General features: G+C 53.7%; 1 protein-coding gene across 1 annotated transcript; it reads right to left on the bottom strand.

Moving 5' to 3' along the window:
- Positions 1–1,873: 1,873 nt before the first annotated feature.
- SGK2 (serum/glucocorticoid regulated kinase 2) lies at positions 1,874–13,099 on the bottom strand. Its single transcript, XM_004687390.2, has 12 exons — positions 13,060–13,099; positions 12,493–12,542; positions 11,935–11,992; positions 11,683–11,766; positions 10,873–11,004; positions 9,941–10,053; positions 9,640–9,676; positions 9,063–9,149; positions 7,103–7,198; positions 6,075–6,230; positions 4,721–4,810; positions 1,874–2,181 (listed from the first exon to the last, which is right to left on the bottom strand). Exons 1-12 carry the CDS (start codon positions 13,093–13,095, stop codon positions 2,017–2,019), a joined length of 1,104 nt encoding a protein of 367 aa, XP_004687447.1. The 5' UTR covers positions 13,096–13,099; the 3' UTR covers positions 1,874–2,016.
- Positions 13,100–18,138: the final 5,039 nt, after the last annotated feature.

Raw genomic sequence — 18,138 nt, 5'->3', positions numbered from 1 at the left:
AGTTTATTGCAGCCAGTTCCTGCCTGTAGTTTAGAGATTTTTAAAAAAGATTTATTTATTTATGTATCCATGAACTAGAGTACAGGCCAGAGGTGCAGAGGGTGAGGGTGAGACAAAGTGGGGAGCAGAACCTTCCGATCTGCTGAGGGGAGCAGCAGGTAAGACAGGAGAGGTCTGCTGCACCATGTGGGTGAGCTCCCCGGCTGGGGATCGAACTCATTTTTAGTGACTGCAGAGAGCTTCATAGTGCTGTGCTTTAATGTATTGCACCATCGGAAAGGGACTCTTCATTAGAAATTTTGACAGCCATTCTGCTTGGACCTTACAGCCAGGGTGAGGAACAGATCAGCACTAGGTCACAGGGGAGCCCCCTGGAGCCAGCTCATATGGCACCATGCCCCAGCTCTCAACTATATTAGCAATGTGAACTCAGGCAAAAGAAAACTTCTTTGACTCTGTTCATTAGCAAAAAGGAGATAGAAACTGATAATAGACTTGAAATAATAGCAAAGAGACTTACTTGGCACTGGCAGGAGTTCTCAAGTTGACTCTGGCCAATTAAGTAAAAAACAAGAGTGTCCAAAGAATCAGAAGCTTTCAGAATCATTGGGAGAACCAAAGGACAGGGGTCAGGGCTTACCAGGTATGGCACTACCAGGGCACTGAAAAGACAAGGAAGCTGCCACCACCAAGTGCTATGATTTGCACTGTTTCCAATTCCACACCAGGAACTCTGTGTCTGGGGTACAACTGCCTCAGCTATCACAAGAAAGAAAGCTCCCATCCCTCCATGGGGGCAAAAATCGGGCACCGTGCATCACGCGGTCTCATGCCTGGCCCTTGCTGCAGGGAGCCTGGAGAGTGGCATCTCAGCTACTATAAATGCAAGTAGTTATTCACCTTACCAAGGCTCCTCAAGGAGGAGCGTGCCAGGCAGGCACACCTAGTAACAAATGCCCATTACCACCCACAGCAAAGAAAGATGCCATCAGTGTAGAAAATGAGAGGATGAGACCTTTAGTCTCATTACATTGCTGTAATTTTGTTACAGGGCACCCCAATGTGAACTGGGCTACCTGTTTGTGGGTCCTCACCTGCACACCTAAAATTTTTGTTGTACTGCAGGCACACACAAAAGGGTCAATAATGGGTTTATTTACAAAAGGGGAAAGGAAAAGGAACAACCCAGGGAAAGAGATAGATACAGGTAACTAGAATATCTTAGCTGCTCAGCTGACTTGAAGCTCTAATAACAAACTAAGCAAAAGCCCTAAGTCACACCTTCCAGAGAGCTGTTGCCCGAGTGAGAGAGTGCCTAGAAAATGGCGCCCTATTTATCCCCAAAGTCCCAGAATGCCTGTTTAGCTCCGCCCTTGGGTTCTCTCCCTGGTACTGCTGGGAGTTGTAGTTTCCAATCATTGGAGTAGGGAGTGAAGTCCAGAAAGCTGGAGTAGAGGGTGGAGTCCACAAAACTCTGCAGAGTTCCTTTACGACATCCTTCCCTTTAACTATTTTACACGTTGACATCAAAATCCAAGCACCCAGAGGCCTTATATTGAAGAGTGCTGCTTGCCCACCCACGGTTTCACCTCCCTTGTGTCAGAACCTGTGTCAGTGGGGCAGTGATGCACCTCCATCACATCTCCTGGCCTCCACTGCAGGTGGGGTGGGTGTCACACGAGATGTCAGTAGAAGTCACTGGAGGGGCTGCCAGGCACATTCTGTAAAGATGCCGGTTTGTTCTTTCGTCCTTTTTGTCTCCTCGGGACCCAGAAGTGGTGACTGGAACTCCTTTAACCATCTCATAATAATGCAGCAACCCTAAGATTAGAAGTCACTGGCCAAGAATGGCAAAGGTACAGAAAGCCTCTGCCTGTGAGCTGCCCCGTGGGACCAACCCACGTCAGGGACCTATCTCCATTTTCCTTTCGTTAGATGGACAGTCGGTTACCAGCAACAGAAGGCCTTTCCTTGAAGATACCAGCGGGCATCAGCAGCTCCATGGGATTGTCTCTTCTAGCAGTCTAAGATGGTGTCCTCCTCGGGGGCGTAGGAGAACCCCTGGAATGCACTCGAGGACCCCAAGCTGCTGGCTGTGGTGTCGGGAGTGCAGCCAATGGACCTGGACACTGCTTCCTGGGTGAACTCTGGATCAAAGTGCTTCAAGTCAGCAGGACCTGCCTGTGGGTATAAGCCAAGGATGGTAAGGGAAGCCTGGGGTCACAGCTGCCAGTCTGTGCACCCCACGGACACCTTTCACTGTCACTTACCCATGACTCGTGCAAGTTTTATTCCACAAGGCCCAGGAACCACATGCCAAGTCCTCTAACCCCTGGCACACTGATCCTTAGATAAGCCTAGTCAACACATGCCCATGAGCCACCTCCCATGCGCTGGTCATGGCCCTGGGCATAGAGGGAAACTCAGTCGATGCACCCCTGCTTTCACGGAGTTGTCAGGCAGGAAGTAGGATGACAAGATTATGCACAAATAGACAAAAAGATATGCAGACAAGTAGATATTTGGGGTGTTGACAGGTCTTAGGAAGAAGATAAAGTAGGATCATCTGGATTATCTCAAGCAGCTGTAGCTGCTTGAGGGGAAGACCTGTGTGGGAGATGGCAGAAATGGTCACAAATTCTTCCTTTCCCGTTCAAGCTGAGGCTACTTCTCTATCTCTTTAATGCGGATCAGCCATGTGACCTGTTTAGCTCGATGGGACAATTACCAAATGTGACGCAAGCCGAGGCTGCAAAATATGGGAAGTTGTTCTCTTGCTGCTCTTGGAACCCTGGGGCCACGTGTGAACAAGTCCAGACCAGCCTTCTGAGAGCGAGAGGCCTCATGAAAGAAAAGCTAGTTCCCAGATGCCTGCCAACCACCAGGGACGGGGATGGGGCAATTCTAGGTCCTCCTGCCAGCTGGCCCACCAGCTGACCACTGAGGAGGGCCCTGCTGGCCTGGTCTTGGGATGGGCCCACCCACCCCACCCCAGCTGGCATATGGAATCTGAATGACGTAAAACACTGTTTTAAGCCATCTGCTTTTGGGGTAACCCGTTAGGCAGCAGCTAAAGGACACAGCCTCTCTGTGGAGGAGGTTCAGTCTGTGGACAAGACTGGACCCCCTGGATTCGATGAAGTAGCAGTGGAAAGGTGTCTGATCTGCTTTCCCTGCGAGTCTTGGGCTGTGGGACCTGATAGGCCATGGTCTCTAGTTTTCCCCAAAAGGAGACAGGGGCCCCAGCCCACGCCAAGTTCCCAGACCAGAATGTAAATCCTGGTTCTGGCCTTTGATAGCTTGTGTGCCTCTAGACAAAGCAGGTGTTTTCTGGATTTTTAGTTTCATTTAAAAAAAAAACAAAAAAACAAATGAAGACATTGATTTAAAAGAAGCTTATTCAGTCTCCCACACGGTAGGTGGTGGGACCAGGAGGCCCTCCACAGTGTGTCTCAGTCGAAAGCCTACATGCTGCACCTGTGACCTCCCTGTCTAGTACTTTGCATGCCATTCTCTCTCCAGGTTGGATGTTCAGTATTCTCCTCAGGCTCCTTTTCAAATCCCCCAATAAAGAAACCTTTCAGGTATCTGGACTGAGTGTATCCTTTCTGACCACTATGGGCAAAAATCTGGCATGTAAGGACAAGTTCATGAACGTTCATGAATGTTCACCAAGGGAAAGAGGAGCCCACGGGAGCAGTGAGGTATGCAGCCTGCTTGGATGGAGGAGGCTTGCACAACTTAACGTTGCTCTTTACAGTGACCGAGAGAACGTCTGTGGTCTACCTCCAAAGGGGTGACTTTCACTCACATGCCATGGCTAATGAACATTTTAAAAGGAGCCAGAAACCACTGTCAGTAGAAAGCATTATGGCTCACACTCCCCAATACAGTCAAGGAAGTATGAATCAGGAAGCAAAATAGTACAAACCAAGAAAGTGAAGAAGTTCACCTTCTTTGGTCTGGGAATGCCCCATCAGGAATCCATCTTAGGGAAATAATCAGAACTCTGGGCAAAGATAGGTACTTAAATATGTTCATTATTATATTACAATAAAGGAGGAAAATAACAACCTAAAATTTATCATTAGAAGCAGATCTGAGTAAGTGATATTATCCACAGAGGGTGGAAATACTATACAGTCAATAAAAATGATAAAGTTTTGTATGATTTGGGGATCTCATTGGTTTTTATCACAAAAAAGGGAGAAACTGTCTATTGAAAGTGTGGTTTAACTATGCAAAAAAAGAAAAGCGAATGGAAGGAAACATGACTAGAGCAGTAAGATTATAAACTTTTCCTTTGTTTGCTCCCAACTGTATTTTATGCTCGTTCCACAATGAATGCATGTCATGTTTACTGTCAGGATAAATGCTAATCACAGAAAACAGATTAAAATAATTTCACAGGGTGTGACTCTGTGGTGTGTATGTGACTGGGAGCACTTGACAGATGGCCCAGGGCCCAGCAGGGAGGGGTAGTGATGGTAGAGATAAGTGGTCACTGGCACCATACACACAGCTGAACTGGCAGTGAGGCTTCTGGGTTCTACATCTAATTCTGCCTTGAACTTACTGTGTGGCTTTGGACAAATCATGGAGCCTCTTTGGCTCTCAGTTTTCCCATCTGTAGAAAGAATGTTGTCCCAGATTCCCTCCCTCCCCCCCGGAGTTCCACCAGCCCTGGGGATCCCAAGAGTCCAGAATATGGTGACCTTACCACGTTTGGGTTGAAAGGAGGGGTCAGCCTCTTGTGGTACAAGTCATCCCAGTTTATGGGGCTGAAGAATACATGGTTCTTTATTTCAAGCTGCAGGAAGAAGGTGCTGATCAAAAGGTAGTCTTCCCCAAGACATCCCACCTCACCCCTAAGGCCGCCGGAACCCCAGCTCTACCAGCAACTGACTGTGCACATTTTTTAAAATCAGATATATTTTTAAGATGTAAATTTCCACTTCTTAGGAGGGGTCTAGTCTTCGCAAAAGTCCTTTTCTTGAATCTTGTCAGTGAGGGAGGAGGCAAATGCTTTAAACGTTATACACCATAGTATCTGGCATGGAGGCTGATGGTGCCCAGGCTTTGAAAGCACTTACAATGTGCCGGGCACTGACTGTAATGCGTCGCAGGTGTTCATTCGCTTGATCTTTGTGCTGTCATTACAGATGAGGAAACTGAGGTCACACAGAGAAAGGTTAAGTAATTTGTCCCAGTCCTGCGCTAGTAAGTGGTAGCGATTGCAGAACACAGGTCCTCGGCCTCAGTGCTGGCATCTTAACCTCTATGCTAGAAGAGAAAGTGAACTTCTAGGACAAAAACACCCTGATCTTCTTTTTAGAAACCCAGATTACCTTTGGCTGAGTAAAGAATGTTAGATTATTTTTAAGGTGTTACTTTAACTAATAAATAAATACATAAACAAAACCCATCAACGTGTTAAGGGAACAGACTCTGTGCCCAGAGGGCCTTGCTTGGGCACTAGTAAGGAGCATTGCTCAGACAGAAAAGAAAAACAAATCCAGTCCATTCTCCACACAGAAGCCATGGGAACTTCTTAAAACTTAAACTGGGTCTGCCACTTCCCTGCTCAAAATACACCAAAACTTGCCAGTCTGACCTTGTTCCACAGCAGGACATTTGCACATGCTGGGCCCCTGTGTCTGAGGCGGCTCTTTGTCCTCTTTACATCTCAGCTTCATCATCACCTCCTCAGAGAGGACCTCCCTGATTGCAGGTGTGAACTCACCACCTCCTATTATTGTCCGTCTCACCTCATCGCTCACCTCTGTCTTCCTATTTGAACAATCACCAGTGTTGTCTGCTCTCCCCGAACAAACTCAGTAAGAGAAGAGACCCAGTCGGTTGAGTCCTTAGCACCTAGCACCCAGCTCAGTGTCTGGCACACAGTAGGTGTCCAGTAAATATTGCGGATTAAAAACTGAAGAAAGTTATCCACAGCAGCAACTGAACTTCCCAATGAGGGAGTTAGCAGCGCTGGGGGTTAGCAGCTGCTCCCAGCAGCCTCTGCAGGAAGCCGAGGCCCCCCAGGGGCAGCGTTCTGAGGGCAGGTCACCTACGAAGTCGGTCTTGGAACCCAGCCGCTGCCTCTTGTCCTTGTGGAGGAGGCCTTGCAGGAGGTCACAGGCGGCCACAGTCCGGCCCCCAGGGATCTGTAGTGGCTGGTGCAGAATATTCTCGTACATCTCAGACACATCTTGGCTGTAGAAGGGTGGCTGGTGAGAGAGGGAGAGATGCTGGAGGATCATCGTACTGTGGGCTCGGGCCTCAGGGAGACTCAGAAAAGCAAAGCCCAGACGGGGCCAGACCCAGGCCTTGCGCAGTGACTGTCACAGGAGGTTGGAGAGAGGCAGAGACCTCCGGGCTGCCAGCGGGGGGGTGGGGGGAGGAAGTGCTGCCCAGAAGGAAGGCCAAGAGGTCTCTCCCTCCCCGTGTGAGGCCTGCAGACTGCCTCCTCCAGAGCACCGCCAACCCATCTCCCTCCATCCAGCTTAGGCACTAACACTGCCCTCAGTGAAGCCAACGCTTTCCACTTCATCTTTCAGCCCAGCTCCCCACGCTTCTTCAAGACAGGCTGCAACTTCTCAGAAGCGATTCAGAAAGAGAGCGGTGAAGGCACAGGGCTAGGAGAAGAGCCAGACCCCAGCTCTGGGCAGAGCCCGCTCTCTTCTGGGCTCTTCCTCAGACCCAGCCCCTCCTGTGGACTCCAGAGCCTGCCCTGGAGCTGGGCGGGGCGGGGCGCTGCAGGGGGCCCAGCCTGGGCCTCCACATGGCAGGCTGTCAGCCACGGGCAAGGGGCTGGCTCCACCACCAGCTCTGTGACCGCTCTGGACCTCAGTTTCCCTCTCAGTAAAATAAGAACAATGCCTTTTCCTGCAACGCCAGCCTCCCAGGCTCTTTTGAGGCATGAAAGGAATAACAATGCGTGAGATGCTGTGCTGTGAAGTGCTGAGCTCACATTACTGAAACAGAGATCGTCATCCTGTGCATTCAGGCATTATCTTTTTTAGCCTGGAGTGGAGCTCAGTGCCCTGAGCAAAGCCGGAGCTACATGAAGGAATCCTGCGGGCAGCTGCAGCCCACTCACCAGACCGTGCAGCATCTCGTAGATCACTGCCCCCAGGCACCACCAGTCCACTGCCCGGTCATAGGGCTCTTTCCGAAGCACTTCTGGAGCCAAGTACTATGGAAGGAAGCACACTTCTCTGAAAGGCCCCGTCTCTGTCTCCCCATTTGTAAACAAGGCATTTGGAGGAAAAGGCCACTGGGGGTTGATCCTGCTTGATTTTCATTGGGGGGCTGTGCTCTGGGCAGCCCTTTGTCAATGTGCTGGAGACAGGAGAGGGGCAGGGCAGCCTTGTACAGTTGTTCGTGTTGTGCACTGTGCAAAAGTACTGGCTGAAGGGAGCAAGGGGCCTGCAACCCTGACTCGGACCAAGCCATAACCCGAGTACAGGGCTAGCTCTGACAACTTTACTCTTGCTCAAAAGAGTGCCTTTTCTGATTAGTCTGCCTAGAGGGATGCCTTTATCTGGTTTGCAGAAAAGCATCTAGCCAGTGTCCTGGGAAAGGAAAGGCCTGGTGGTAGACTGAGTGCAGTGAGGAGGCTGAGAGTAAGGTGTAAGGAAACAGGGCACGGGTTGGACCGGAGACCTAGTAACAGCCGGGTGCAGTGGAATCGGCAGAAAGGAGGTGACACTTGAGTTCACAGTGACAGATGAATGCCTGCCCAGTCCTGCCACCTCCGTCCGCTGCCCACCCCAACATCTGTCCAAATTGGGAGCCCCTTGAGGCTCAAGATTCAAGGTTTAACACTGATGAGCGTTCAAGGACCTCAAGGCTGCAGGCGGTCTGGATAGGGCAGACAGACAGGTATGAATTATTGCTGAGACTCATAATTTTTAACACTCCAGGCACTTGGCGATTGGAAGAGGGGGGTGGTCCGGTGTTTTACAGTAGCAGGCCCTGATCTTAACTCTCACGGACTTCATTCCTGTTGGGCAGTGGTGTCCAGCAAGCAGCCACTTGCTTCGTGAACATTTGAAATGTGGGACTGAACTGAGCTAAGATGGACTATAATTGTAAAATACACATTGGATTATAAAAATTTATGCTGCCCCCCAAAAGAGAAAGTATCTCTATCTCAACAATTATACTGACTGTGTATATTGAAATCACATTATTTTTTATATTGGGTTAATTAAAATATAGCATTAAAATTAACTTCACTAAAAAAAAATTAAAAAAAAAATTAACTTCACTTGGGCACAGGGGTTAAGTCTCAACACTGTGGAAGCTGCCCACAGCCCCTGCAGCATGAGTTCCATCCCCGGCCAGGGAGTGACCCACAGGGTACAGCAGGCCTCTGGTCTCATCCGCTGCTCCCCTCAGCAGTGCATTTCAGTACACCTGCCTGTTCTGCCCCCCACTCTGTCTCTGGTGAATCCTTTCACCCCCACACCTCTGGCCTGCACCTTGATTCTTACATGTGTAAATAAATAAATTTAAAGATAAATAAATAAATAAATAAAATTAACTTCATTTGCTCCTTTTTATATTCTCAAGGTGGATGCAGGACATTTTTTTATTGTATACCAGGCTTGCGTGTCTATATATTTTTTAAGATTTATTTATTTATGCATACAGAACTGGGGTACAGGCCAGAGGTGCAGGGGCGGTGAGAGGATTCACCAGAGGCACAGCGGGGAGCAGAACAGGCAGATTGAGGAAGTACACTGCTGAGGGGAGCAGCAGGCAGGTCAGGAGAGGTCTGCCGCGCCATGTGGGTCACCTGTGGGGCGGGGATTGAACTCACACTGAGCTGGCTGCAGCTGGCTTGCAGTGCTGCGTCCTCACTCGTTGCGCCACGTGTCTGCTCTTACGTCTCTGGCCAGCATTGCTTTCCAGCTCACCAGCCAGTAGCTGCATCCCAGCAGCCTCAAGAGCTCCCCTCACACAGGTTGGACAAGGCGAGCCAGCTCAGGGGATGTGCTTGGTGAGCGGAGCGAGCCTGCTCAGGGGCAATGTGGTCTCCCCGTGGAGTTTACCTCGGGGGTGCCACAGAACGTGGATGTGGTCTCCTCGGGCTCGACACCTTCCTTGCAGAGGCCAAAATCTGTCAGTACCACATGTCCCTGAGGAGGAATGAAGAGACAGTGAGGGGGGCCTAAGTCAAAGGAGGACTAGGCTCAACCCCAAAGCCCAGAGGCTGCACCCCAGGGCAGCAGCTGCGGGGGAAGGCCAGCGAGGGCCTCTCTGGCACTCCCACGCAGGTGAGCTTGCCCTCTGCCTCACCCCGCCTCCTCACCCCCTCAATGGTGGATCTTTTGAAAATGTCCCCCATCCCCTTCTGCACCCAATCCCCCACCTCTGAGTTTATCGCCACGGAACCCAACCTAAGACTCAGAGGAAGGACAAAGCTGTGAGCCCCCCTCAGCTGCCTCCCTCCCCCCCACAGTCCTCTCACACACAACGGGGCACACAGGAGTTCCGTGGCCACAGCGCACACAAGCACGTGTGCACACACACACACTATGGCCCTGCCCGTATGAACATGTGTGGTGTGTGTGCACACCCGTACATGCGTGTTCTCGGGCACACAGATGTAGCCACCCACACACCAACCTGGCAGTCCAAGAGAATGTTCTCTGGTTTCAGGTCCCTGCGGGAGATAGAGGAAAAGGCACTGTGATGTCTCAGCCACTTAGCAAGGAGACCTGGGGGCTTGGGGTCCTGGCAGGGGAGTTTGCGCGGGGCTCAGAGATGTGGGGGGAGAGCCCCATGCAGACGGCCCTCCGTCCTGGAGAGGTGGGGCTCCTCCTGCTCCTCTGTGGGTCCTCTTCAGAGCGTGACCAAGGTCACCACCGAGATTTCACCCGACCGAGCCGTCCTCAAGTCCTTGACTCTGAGCCACAGCCAGCCTCACCTGTAGATAATGTTGAGGGAGTGCAGGTAGCCGATGGCGCTGGCCACCTCAGCGGCATAGAACCGGGCCCGGGGTTCCAGGAACCTCCTCTCCCTCTGCAGGTGGAAGAAGAGCTGCAAGGAAGAGGTGGTGTGAGAGGGTGCCCTGCACGCTGGCTCCCAGAGCGCAGGGGCAGGGGCAGTGGTGGGTGCTGACCAGTCACCCCTTCTCTGAACTGCAATTCAGATGCAAGGGATGCACCCCCCGCCCCCCGCCACGCAGAGCAGCGTGGGCGACCAGCGTCCCGGGAGAGACGAGTGGCAGGGACCGAGCGACTGTGTTCCAGGACTGCACATCTCTCATTTCGTTTACTCCTCGTGACAAGCACAGGTCACATGGCGGGGTCAGTGGCCAGGGCCCGTGGGCCATGTCAGGTTGTTCTTGGCCGATAGAGCAGGGACTGGAAACTGGGTGGTTCAGAGGTGCTTTTCCTCCCACCCAGGCGACAGGATGCTGATGGGCACTTAGGACTGCAGGACAAAGCTGCCCTCTTGGTATCTGCAGTCACAGAGGGCAGATCGGGTGGGGGCAGCGGGCACGTACAGGGCCACCCAGCCTGGAGAGCGAGCGAATCCCTCTCCAAGGAGTCACTGTGCTTCTGCGTCCACTGGTGGCCTCAGCCTGCTTACTGCAGCCGCCGGTCACCTACTGTGCAGCTTATGGTGTCATGTGGACACTGGAAAGGCTCAGCGCACCTCTAACGGGGGCCTGGCGAACCTGTGGGCAGCTCACCACGGGGAAGCAAGAGCAATGGGGCTCGGCCAGGGCAGGCTGGTGGTGGTGAGCAAGGGGGCTCACGCCTCCCGGGGCCACTGCTCTTTAGCTACAAGTGGTCTGTGCAGGCGCAGGGCTGCAGGGAAGAGCCGGCCCGGACGCCCCCGCGGCCCACCCACCTCTCCACCGTTGACATAGTCGAGCACAAAGTAGAGTTTCTCGGGCGTCTGGAAGGAGAAGCGCAGGCCCACCAGGAACGGGTGGCGCACGTTCTTCAGGAGCACGCTGCGCTCCGCCATGATGTGGCTCTGCTGTGAGGTCAGACGGGGATGGGCACCGCCAGCGTAGGCCCCCCCACCCCCACCCCCGGCACCCCGGCACCCCCAGCAGGCAGCCTCACCCTCCCTCCCACCCAGGACCTGCTCGAGGCCCTGTCTAACATCCCCTATGGCTCCCGGGTGCCCACAGAGCCAGGCCTGGCTCCTTGCCTAGCTCGCGGCCTGCTGGTCTCACTCGCAACTGCAGGCAGCGCCAGCCCCCTGGTTCAGAAACCCCTGCCCTGGGGTGACAGGCGAAGCCTTAGTGATTCTTGCGTAAACAAATCCCAAGAAAATCCGTAAGAAGAAAGATGTCATGCTTTATCCACATCCATGCTGTTTCCCTGCCTGGACACCCTCTCTCATGCCGTGGTATCCCTGCCTTCAAGGCCACCTCCCTCACAGGGACCTCCCCTCCCCAGCCCAGATGGCTGGTTAACATTCACTCTCTCTCTTGAGTTCTCTGACTTGAAATTCAACCTGTCTCAGGGCTGCTGAGTCCTCCTCAGGGGTGGGTGTTGAGTCAAGTCCGCTGAAGCATCTAGAACTCCAGGAGGGCCGTGATGTCCTTTGCACCCAGACCCAAGCCCTGCTCACTCCCCCCCTCCCCCCCACACACAATAAGAAACCACCCTGGATAGGGCCGGAAACGCCTGTGCCCCTCTCTGGTACCTCTTTCTTCTTTAAGATGGACTTTTTCTGCAGCACCTTCACCGCGTAGAACATTCCGTCCGACTTGCGCTTGGCCAGTAGCACCTGCACAGAAGCACAAGCGCAAAGGTCAAACAGCTTTGTGCCTTCTCTGTACCCAGGGCAGGGCACACTTCCCAGCACCGGCCCTGCTTCTGTGCTTCTGCAGGCCGTGAGCGTCCTTCTTTGCACAAGCAGGTGACAAGTGGTGGGAGAAGGAGGCTGGTCACTCACCTTCCCATAGTTCCCTTTGCCAATGACTTTGAGGAAGTCGAAGTCGGTGGGCCGGGCGCTGCGGGGAGACAGAGGAGCACGTGTCTACACTGGTGGGCTTGGGGAGCCTGGTACCTGAGCTGCAGTCCAGGCTTCTGTTTAACTTTGAAGCTGGACGGTACAGGAGTGTTCCAAGAGCCAAGGCTTCCTGATGCTCACCAAAGGCCAAGGTCTCCCAGACAAGCGAGGGCTCATAAGCCAAGATGCCCTGGAGATCTCTCAGCAAATGTGCAAAGGGGAGAGAAAGCACTTACAACTGCATAGAGGGTACGGACCTGGCCCCCCAAATCTGAGAAGGCCCTGAAGGATGGGGACCTGCTAACAAGGCAGAAACTTGGGGGACACTGCAGGCATGGGGCTCGGCAGGCTTAAAGACTAGAGAGTTAGAGGGAGATAAACTGGGGGGAGGGTCCTGAATACAAACAGCAAAGGGTCTTGACGCCAGAACAGAGAACTTTTATTTCATTCCCCAGGTCCGGGGAGCCAGGGAGGAGAGAGGATTGAGGGGCCAGAACTCACTTTGGATTGGCTGAAGGCCCCAGGTTGATGTTCCCATTGGCCCTTGAAGGCTAAAGACAGTTCCAGAAAGAGGTGATTAACATCAGCAGGCTCTAGTCTGTGGCACCACCCCCCCATGCCCCACCCCAAGCCCTGTTTCCTTGACCCCTTCTCCATCACCCCTACCTGGCTTCTTTCCTCCCTCCCTCCCTCCTTCCTCTCCTCCTTCCCCTCCCTCCCTCCCTTCCTGCTTTCTTCCCTCCTTCCAGTGTTGGGAGGCTGCTAGCTGTTGCGCCAATTGCCACTTACAAGAGTGAGGAGACTGAGGCCCCCAGCGGAGCTTTCCAAGGACTTGCATGCAGCCCACAGGGGTTGGAACCCAGCAGTGCTCACGCCATGATTTTCCCACCCGCTGACTGCTTGAGAACCCTGGCAAAGCTCTTCTCTAGTAACCGGCTCTCATCTGGGAGCTCACTGTGACCCTGCCGCTCCTGTGCAGCCCCCTGAGGCGCCATGGTGCTCAGCGCCTCCACAGACCTGGCAGGGAGGAAGTGAGCCCGTGGTGGGTGGGGACCAAGACCCACTCACCTGAGGACTGGGGCTCCCGGCAGGGCTTGCGTCCATTCTGGGAGGGTGACCGGTGGGGTCTGCACACAGGAAGGAACAGGTGTGAGAGCTGCAGTTAGCTTCACCTGTCGAGGGTGAAGGCACCGCCGGCCGCCCCAGTCCTGTGCACCTGTCACAGCCTGAGCCACCCCAGGCTGCAGGGACAAGAAATGCTGCAGGGCCCAGCGCTAACCAAACATCTCAGGAGGGAGGGAGGATGGTCAGGGCTGCTCCTCCCAGGCTGAGCTTTTCAAGGCCGGGACAGCCAGGGCAACAGCTGCGAGCCACGGCCCTCAGAAGCCCAGCACGGCCAGGGCTGGAAGGACCTTGCAGAATATAAAGTCTCAACCCCTCCTTTGGTCCCTTTCACGGTGGGGAACCTGAGGCCTAGAAAGGAACTTGGCCAGTGCCACAGAGCTTGGGGAGGAGAGCAGGCCGAGTTCCCCAAACAGGAGTGTTGCAACCATATCCTCCTGGACGGAGCCCTGGCCAAGCCCTGCCTGTGCCCTGGAGGGGCAATGCCCTGGGGGTCTCAGGCTGGAGCCAGGAGAGACCCAAGAGTGGACAGCGTCCATCTGAGGTCAAGCCAGCTGGTCAAGACAGCCAGGAGCAGTGTCTTCCATGGCCCCACCTTGCTGGCCAGCACGCCCAGGCCCTGGCTCAGCTGTCCAGGCTCCTCTCTCCCTGCCACACACTTGGAAGGTCAAAGCCAAGAGATGAGGTATCAGAGAGAGGCCAGAGCTCACGGGAGCTGCTGGGACCGTGTATCTCAAGATCACAGCTTGGCCCGCTGTGAGGCCTCAGCTGCTGCCTCTGGGAAGACTGTCGCATCTCACAGTGGGGCTGGGAGGCACCACCAGTGTCCTTCTTGGGAGCGGAGTGGGCAGCTGCAGGGGGAGTGGGAGAATCCCCCAGCCCAGGCTGTTCTGAGAGGCCAACCTCGGGGCGCCCTAACAGAGCCAGCAGAATTGCCGGAAGCGGATGTGCACCCTGCTTGCAGCCAGCACCCCCAATCTCTGCTGCCGCTGACAGCCAGACCTCCCCCCTCTCCTGGGCTGACACCCTTGTACCCAGCCCTGGTGGGCCTCCCTGGCACGCCCGTACCTGCGCAGCCTGAGGAGAGGTCACTGTGAGAACCAGCACTTGGCGCCAGAGGATGCGCTGTGGACAAGAGAGACTCTCTCTGTTCTCCCAACAAGGGCCGAAGTGTCTGTGCCTGGCGCCGGCCAGGCCCCTGCGCCCAGCTCGGAACTCCCAGCAGGCAGCGGCGAGGGGGCTGCTGATGTCACTCGGGATCCAGCAGAGCTTAAGAGGGGACCGGAGGCCTCTGTTCCCTCGGGGACATCGCCTCTCCCTGGGGGTGGGGAGAAGGGGGTGGCCACGGCTGCAGGAGGCCCAGAGACACATGGGGCTTGTTAGACTGAGTGTGGCTCAGGGGTGTGGCGCGGGGGGTCGCGTGCAGGTCTTTCCTGCAGAGATGTGCATGAGGCCCCCAGTGTCAGTCTGTCTGTCGGTCTGGCGGTGGACCTGAAGGTGTCTGTGCCAGAGAGTGAATGTGTATGCGGGTGGTGGCGTGTGTCAGTGTCACCACCCTTCTAAGCTGTTGTTCGTGTGTCCTTGCAGCTGTTGCCGTGTTCTGTGTGTGTGCACTTCGATGAGTCTATGTGGTGTGTCAGTGTGTATCTCATTTATGTTTTTAAAAGATTTATTTATGCCTACAAGAACTGAGGTACAGGCCAGAGATGCAAGAGTGGGGGAGTGAGAGGACTCACCAGAGACAGAGTGGGGAGCAGAGCAGGCAGGTTGACTGAAACACACTGCTGAGGGGAGCAGCAAGCAGGACGGGAGAGGTCTGCCTCGCCATGTCGGTCAGCTCCCTGGCTGGGGATTGAACTTGTGCTGCAGTGGCTGGGGACAGCTTCATAGTGCTGCATTTTAACCCCTTGCGCCACTAGGGAGGCCCTTAGTGTGTATTGTATATATGTTAATGTGCTTGTGAGTATGTGTGGGTGCTGATGGGTATGGGTGTCTCTTAATGTGTGTGGATATAAAGGTCCTAGTCTATATTATCAGTAAGTGTACAGGTGTGTTCTCTCTGGGAGAGAGAAGACATGCCCACCCGACCCAGTACAGGCCATCGGGCTGACCCGAGGTCCTAGATGCCTCGTCTGTGGCCGCTGAGAGCACTCTGCCACCTAACACCTGCCGAGACAGCAGACCCAGGTGTCTGGCTCAGTCCAGCTGGCTTTGGTCTGTCTGCTGAGCGCGTGACTCCTGGGCCCTCCCCGGCTGGCCCTCCCAGGGCTCTGGCCCGCTGTCCCTGGGCAGGCTTGGTTAGCCCACAGCTGTGTGGCTGGGCAAGAAAGAAAGCAGACTGCCAGCCAGCATTCTGGCTTGTGAAGGTCTTGCCGCCTGCTGCCATAATTAGCTACTCACAGGGTCCCACCTGTCCCCCAGAGCGCATAAGGGGTGCTCTGGGGAAGGATGGCGTTGACAAGCCTGACACAGCCCCTGCCCTTCTGGGTCACATGCTACAGCCAGACCTCCACAAGTCACCACAGTGCAGGGACCCGTGGGGAAGGTGCTGGAAGCGGGTCGGGGAGAAAGACACTGACCCAGTGGCCTCGGGCTTCCCTGTCAGCTCCAAAGTACAGGCAAGAGGGGGGTGTCAGTCAAGGAAAACCCAAGTGAGCAATATCAGAACCTCCCATCTCTCAGCAAAATAGAAATGTTGAACCAACACACAGATGGGCTGCATGTCATGTTGACAAAACACAAACCTGGAACAAGGACATTTCTTTCAGCAACAAAGCCCTGCTGGGCCTACAGTCCGTGGCATTGCGTAGAGGAGGGACATGATAGTGGGACCCTAATGACCAAAATGTCCCTCACGGGACACTGCAGACACCCCGAGCCCCAGCAACGCTCTCTTGTCCTGACACCTCTCTCAGCTACTGTCCCATTTCTTTTTTTTTTTTTTAAGATTTATTTATTTATTCATATACAGAACTGGGGTACAGGCCAGAGATGCGGAGGGTGAGAGGATTCACCAGAGACAGAGCGGGGAGCAGAACAGGCAGATCGACAAAGTACACTGCTGAGGGGAGCAGCGGGCGGGTCAGGAGAGGTCTGCTGTGCCATGTGGATCTCCTCTGGGGCAGGCGGGGATCGAACTCATGCTGAAGTGGCTTCTCAGTGCTGTGCTTTAACCTGCTGCGCCACCAGGGAGGGCCTCTTTTTTTTTTTTTTAAGATTTATTTATGCATACAAGAACTGGGGTACAAGCCAGAGGTACAGGGGGTGAGAAGATTCACCAGAGAAGTACACTGCTGAGAAGAGCAGCAGGAGAGTCAGGAGAGGTCTGCTGGGCCATGCGGGTCAGCTCCCTGGCCGGGGAGCGAACTCGTGCTGCAGTAACTGTGGACAGCTTGATAGTGCTGCGCCTTAACCCCATGAGCCACCAGGGAGACCCAAATTTCTCTGTTGCCCGGGAAAGAGCAGTCTGGATCCCTCATGTCCACCTCACCCCCCTTTTTTTAAGGAGGTTTTCACCCCAAGGTGACCAGTGAGCTCCGGAGTGGAGCTGGTGATGGGTCTTAGTCCTTCTCTCACTCTGTTTCCTCAAGGGTTTGACACACCTCCTTGACCCACTCAGCTAAGGAACCCCTGACGCTTCCTCACTGATGTTTTTGTGTCTCTTCTACTGGCCTGTACTCCGCCTTCTGCCCTTGAACTGGCCCGACCTGGGTTGCCTCCTTGGGTTTCCTTGTGCATCTGTTCCTAGGTGATCTCAGCCAGCTGGCAGCCTGGGGAGCAGTCCTTAGGGCTCTAAGTACCAAGGACATGCAACAGTTCCCAAACTTAACACTCTCCTGCACTTGACTTATTTATGTAGCAGCTTTCTCTTTATGAAGGTGTCTGGAAGCACCTCTCTTCCAAAGTCTTGACTCACATTCCTTCCACCCCACCCCCACCTGCTCCTCGGTCTTCCAGCTCAGTAATGGTGCTCCACCTACTGGAGCAGCCACTTAGAATTTATTTTAGAAAACGTGCACCCTTCCCCCACCCCCACTCCACCATGAAGTCCCCTTAGACTCTACACAAGCAATGAGACGGGACTGCAGCTCACTCCACTGTGCAAGCCGCTGCCAGAGCCACCTCTGTCACCCACAAGAGACTCCCGACTGCCGCCAGTTGCTATCTTAACCCACCACAAGTAGCCACAGTGACTCTTAAAATGTAAATCAGTAAAACCAAAAAACACCCTAAGGAATGGGAGAAAATATTTACGTGTCACACATCTGAGGAGGGGCTAATTTCCAAGATCTACAAAGATCTCAGGCAATTCAACAGAAAGAAAACAAAGCACCCGGTCAAGAAATGGACAGAAGGGTGAAACAGACTCATCTCCAAAGAAGACATACAGATGATGGCCGTTAGCAAATGAAAAAATGTTCAACCTCACTAATCATCAGGAAAATGCAACTCTAACCTATGAAACACCAGCTTTTTCTAGTGAGAACGGCCCACTTAAAAAACAAACAAACCAGAAACAACAATGTGTGTGGAGAAAAAGGAGACTTTATACACTATTGGTGGGAATGTAGACTGCACATCCCCTGTGGAAAGAAGTGGAGGCGTTCCATAAAATATTAAAAATACATCTACCGGGCCCCCCTGGTGGCACAACCGGTTAAGGCACAGCACTAAGCAGCTAAAGCCACTTCAGCAAGAGTTTGATCCCCGCCCACCTCTGAGCTGACCCACATGGCCATGGCCGGGCAGACCTCTCCTGACCTGCCTGCTTCTCCCCTCAGCAGTGGACTGTGTCAGTCGGCCTGTTCTGCTCCCACTCTGTCTCTGGTGAATCCTCTCACCGCTCCTACACCTCTGGCTTGTACCCCAGTCTGTATGCATAGATAAATTAAAAAAAAATTCAATCTTTAAAAAAACAAACAAACGGCCCTCCCTGGTAGCGCAGCGGGTTAAAGCACAGCACTGAGAATCTAAAGCCGCTTCCGCATGAGTTCGATTCCCGCCTGCCCCGGAGGAGACCACATG

Source organism: Condylura cristata, unplaced genomic scaffold (genome assembly GCF_000260355.1).
Source record: "Condylura cristata isolate star-nosed mole 26May11 unplaced genomic scaffold, ConCri1.0 scaffold00022, whole genome shotgun sequence".
In the NCBI taxonomy this organism is placed as follows: domain Eukaryota; kingdom Metazoa; phylum Chordata; class Mammalia; order Eulipotyphla; family Talpidae; genus Condylura; species Condylura cristata.
This window is presented reverse-complemented; position numbering and strand designations above follow the sequence as displayed.

Bases quoted from the DNA above. Each gene is read 5' to 3' on its own strand.
- SGK2 (XM_004687390.2), bottom strand. From the start codon at position 13,095: ATGGACGCAAGCCCTGCCGGGAGCCCCAGTCCTCAG. The intron at 7,199-9,062 runs GTAAACTCCACG...TTCCTTCCATAG, and splicing joins CGTTCTGTGGCACCCCCGAG to TACTTGGCTCCAGAAGTGCT. The intron at 2,182-4,720 runs GTAAGGTCACCA...TTATACCCACAG, and splicing joins CTCCTTTCAACCCAAACGTG to GCAGGTCCTGCTGACTTGAA.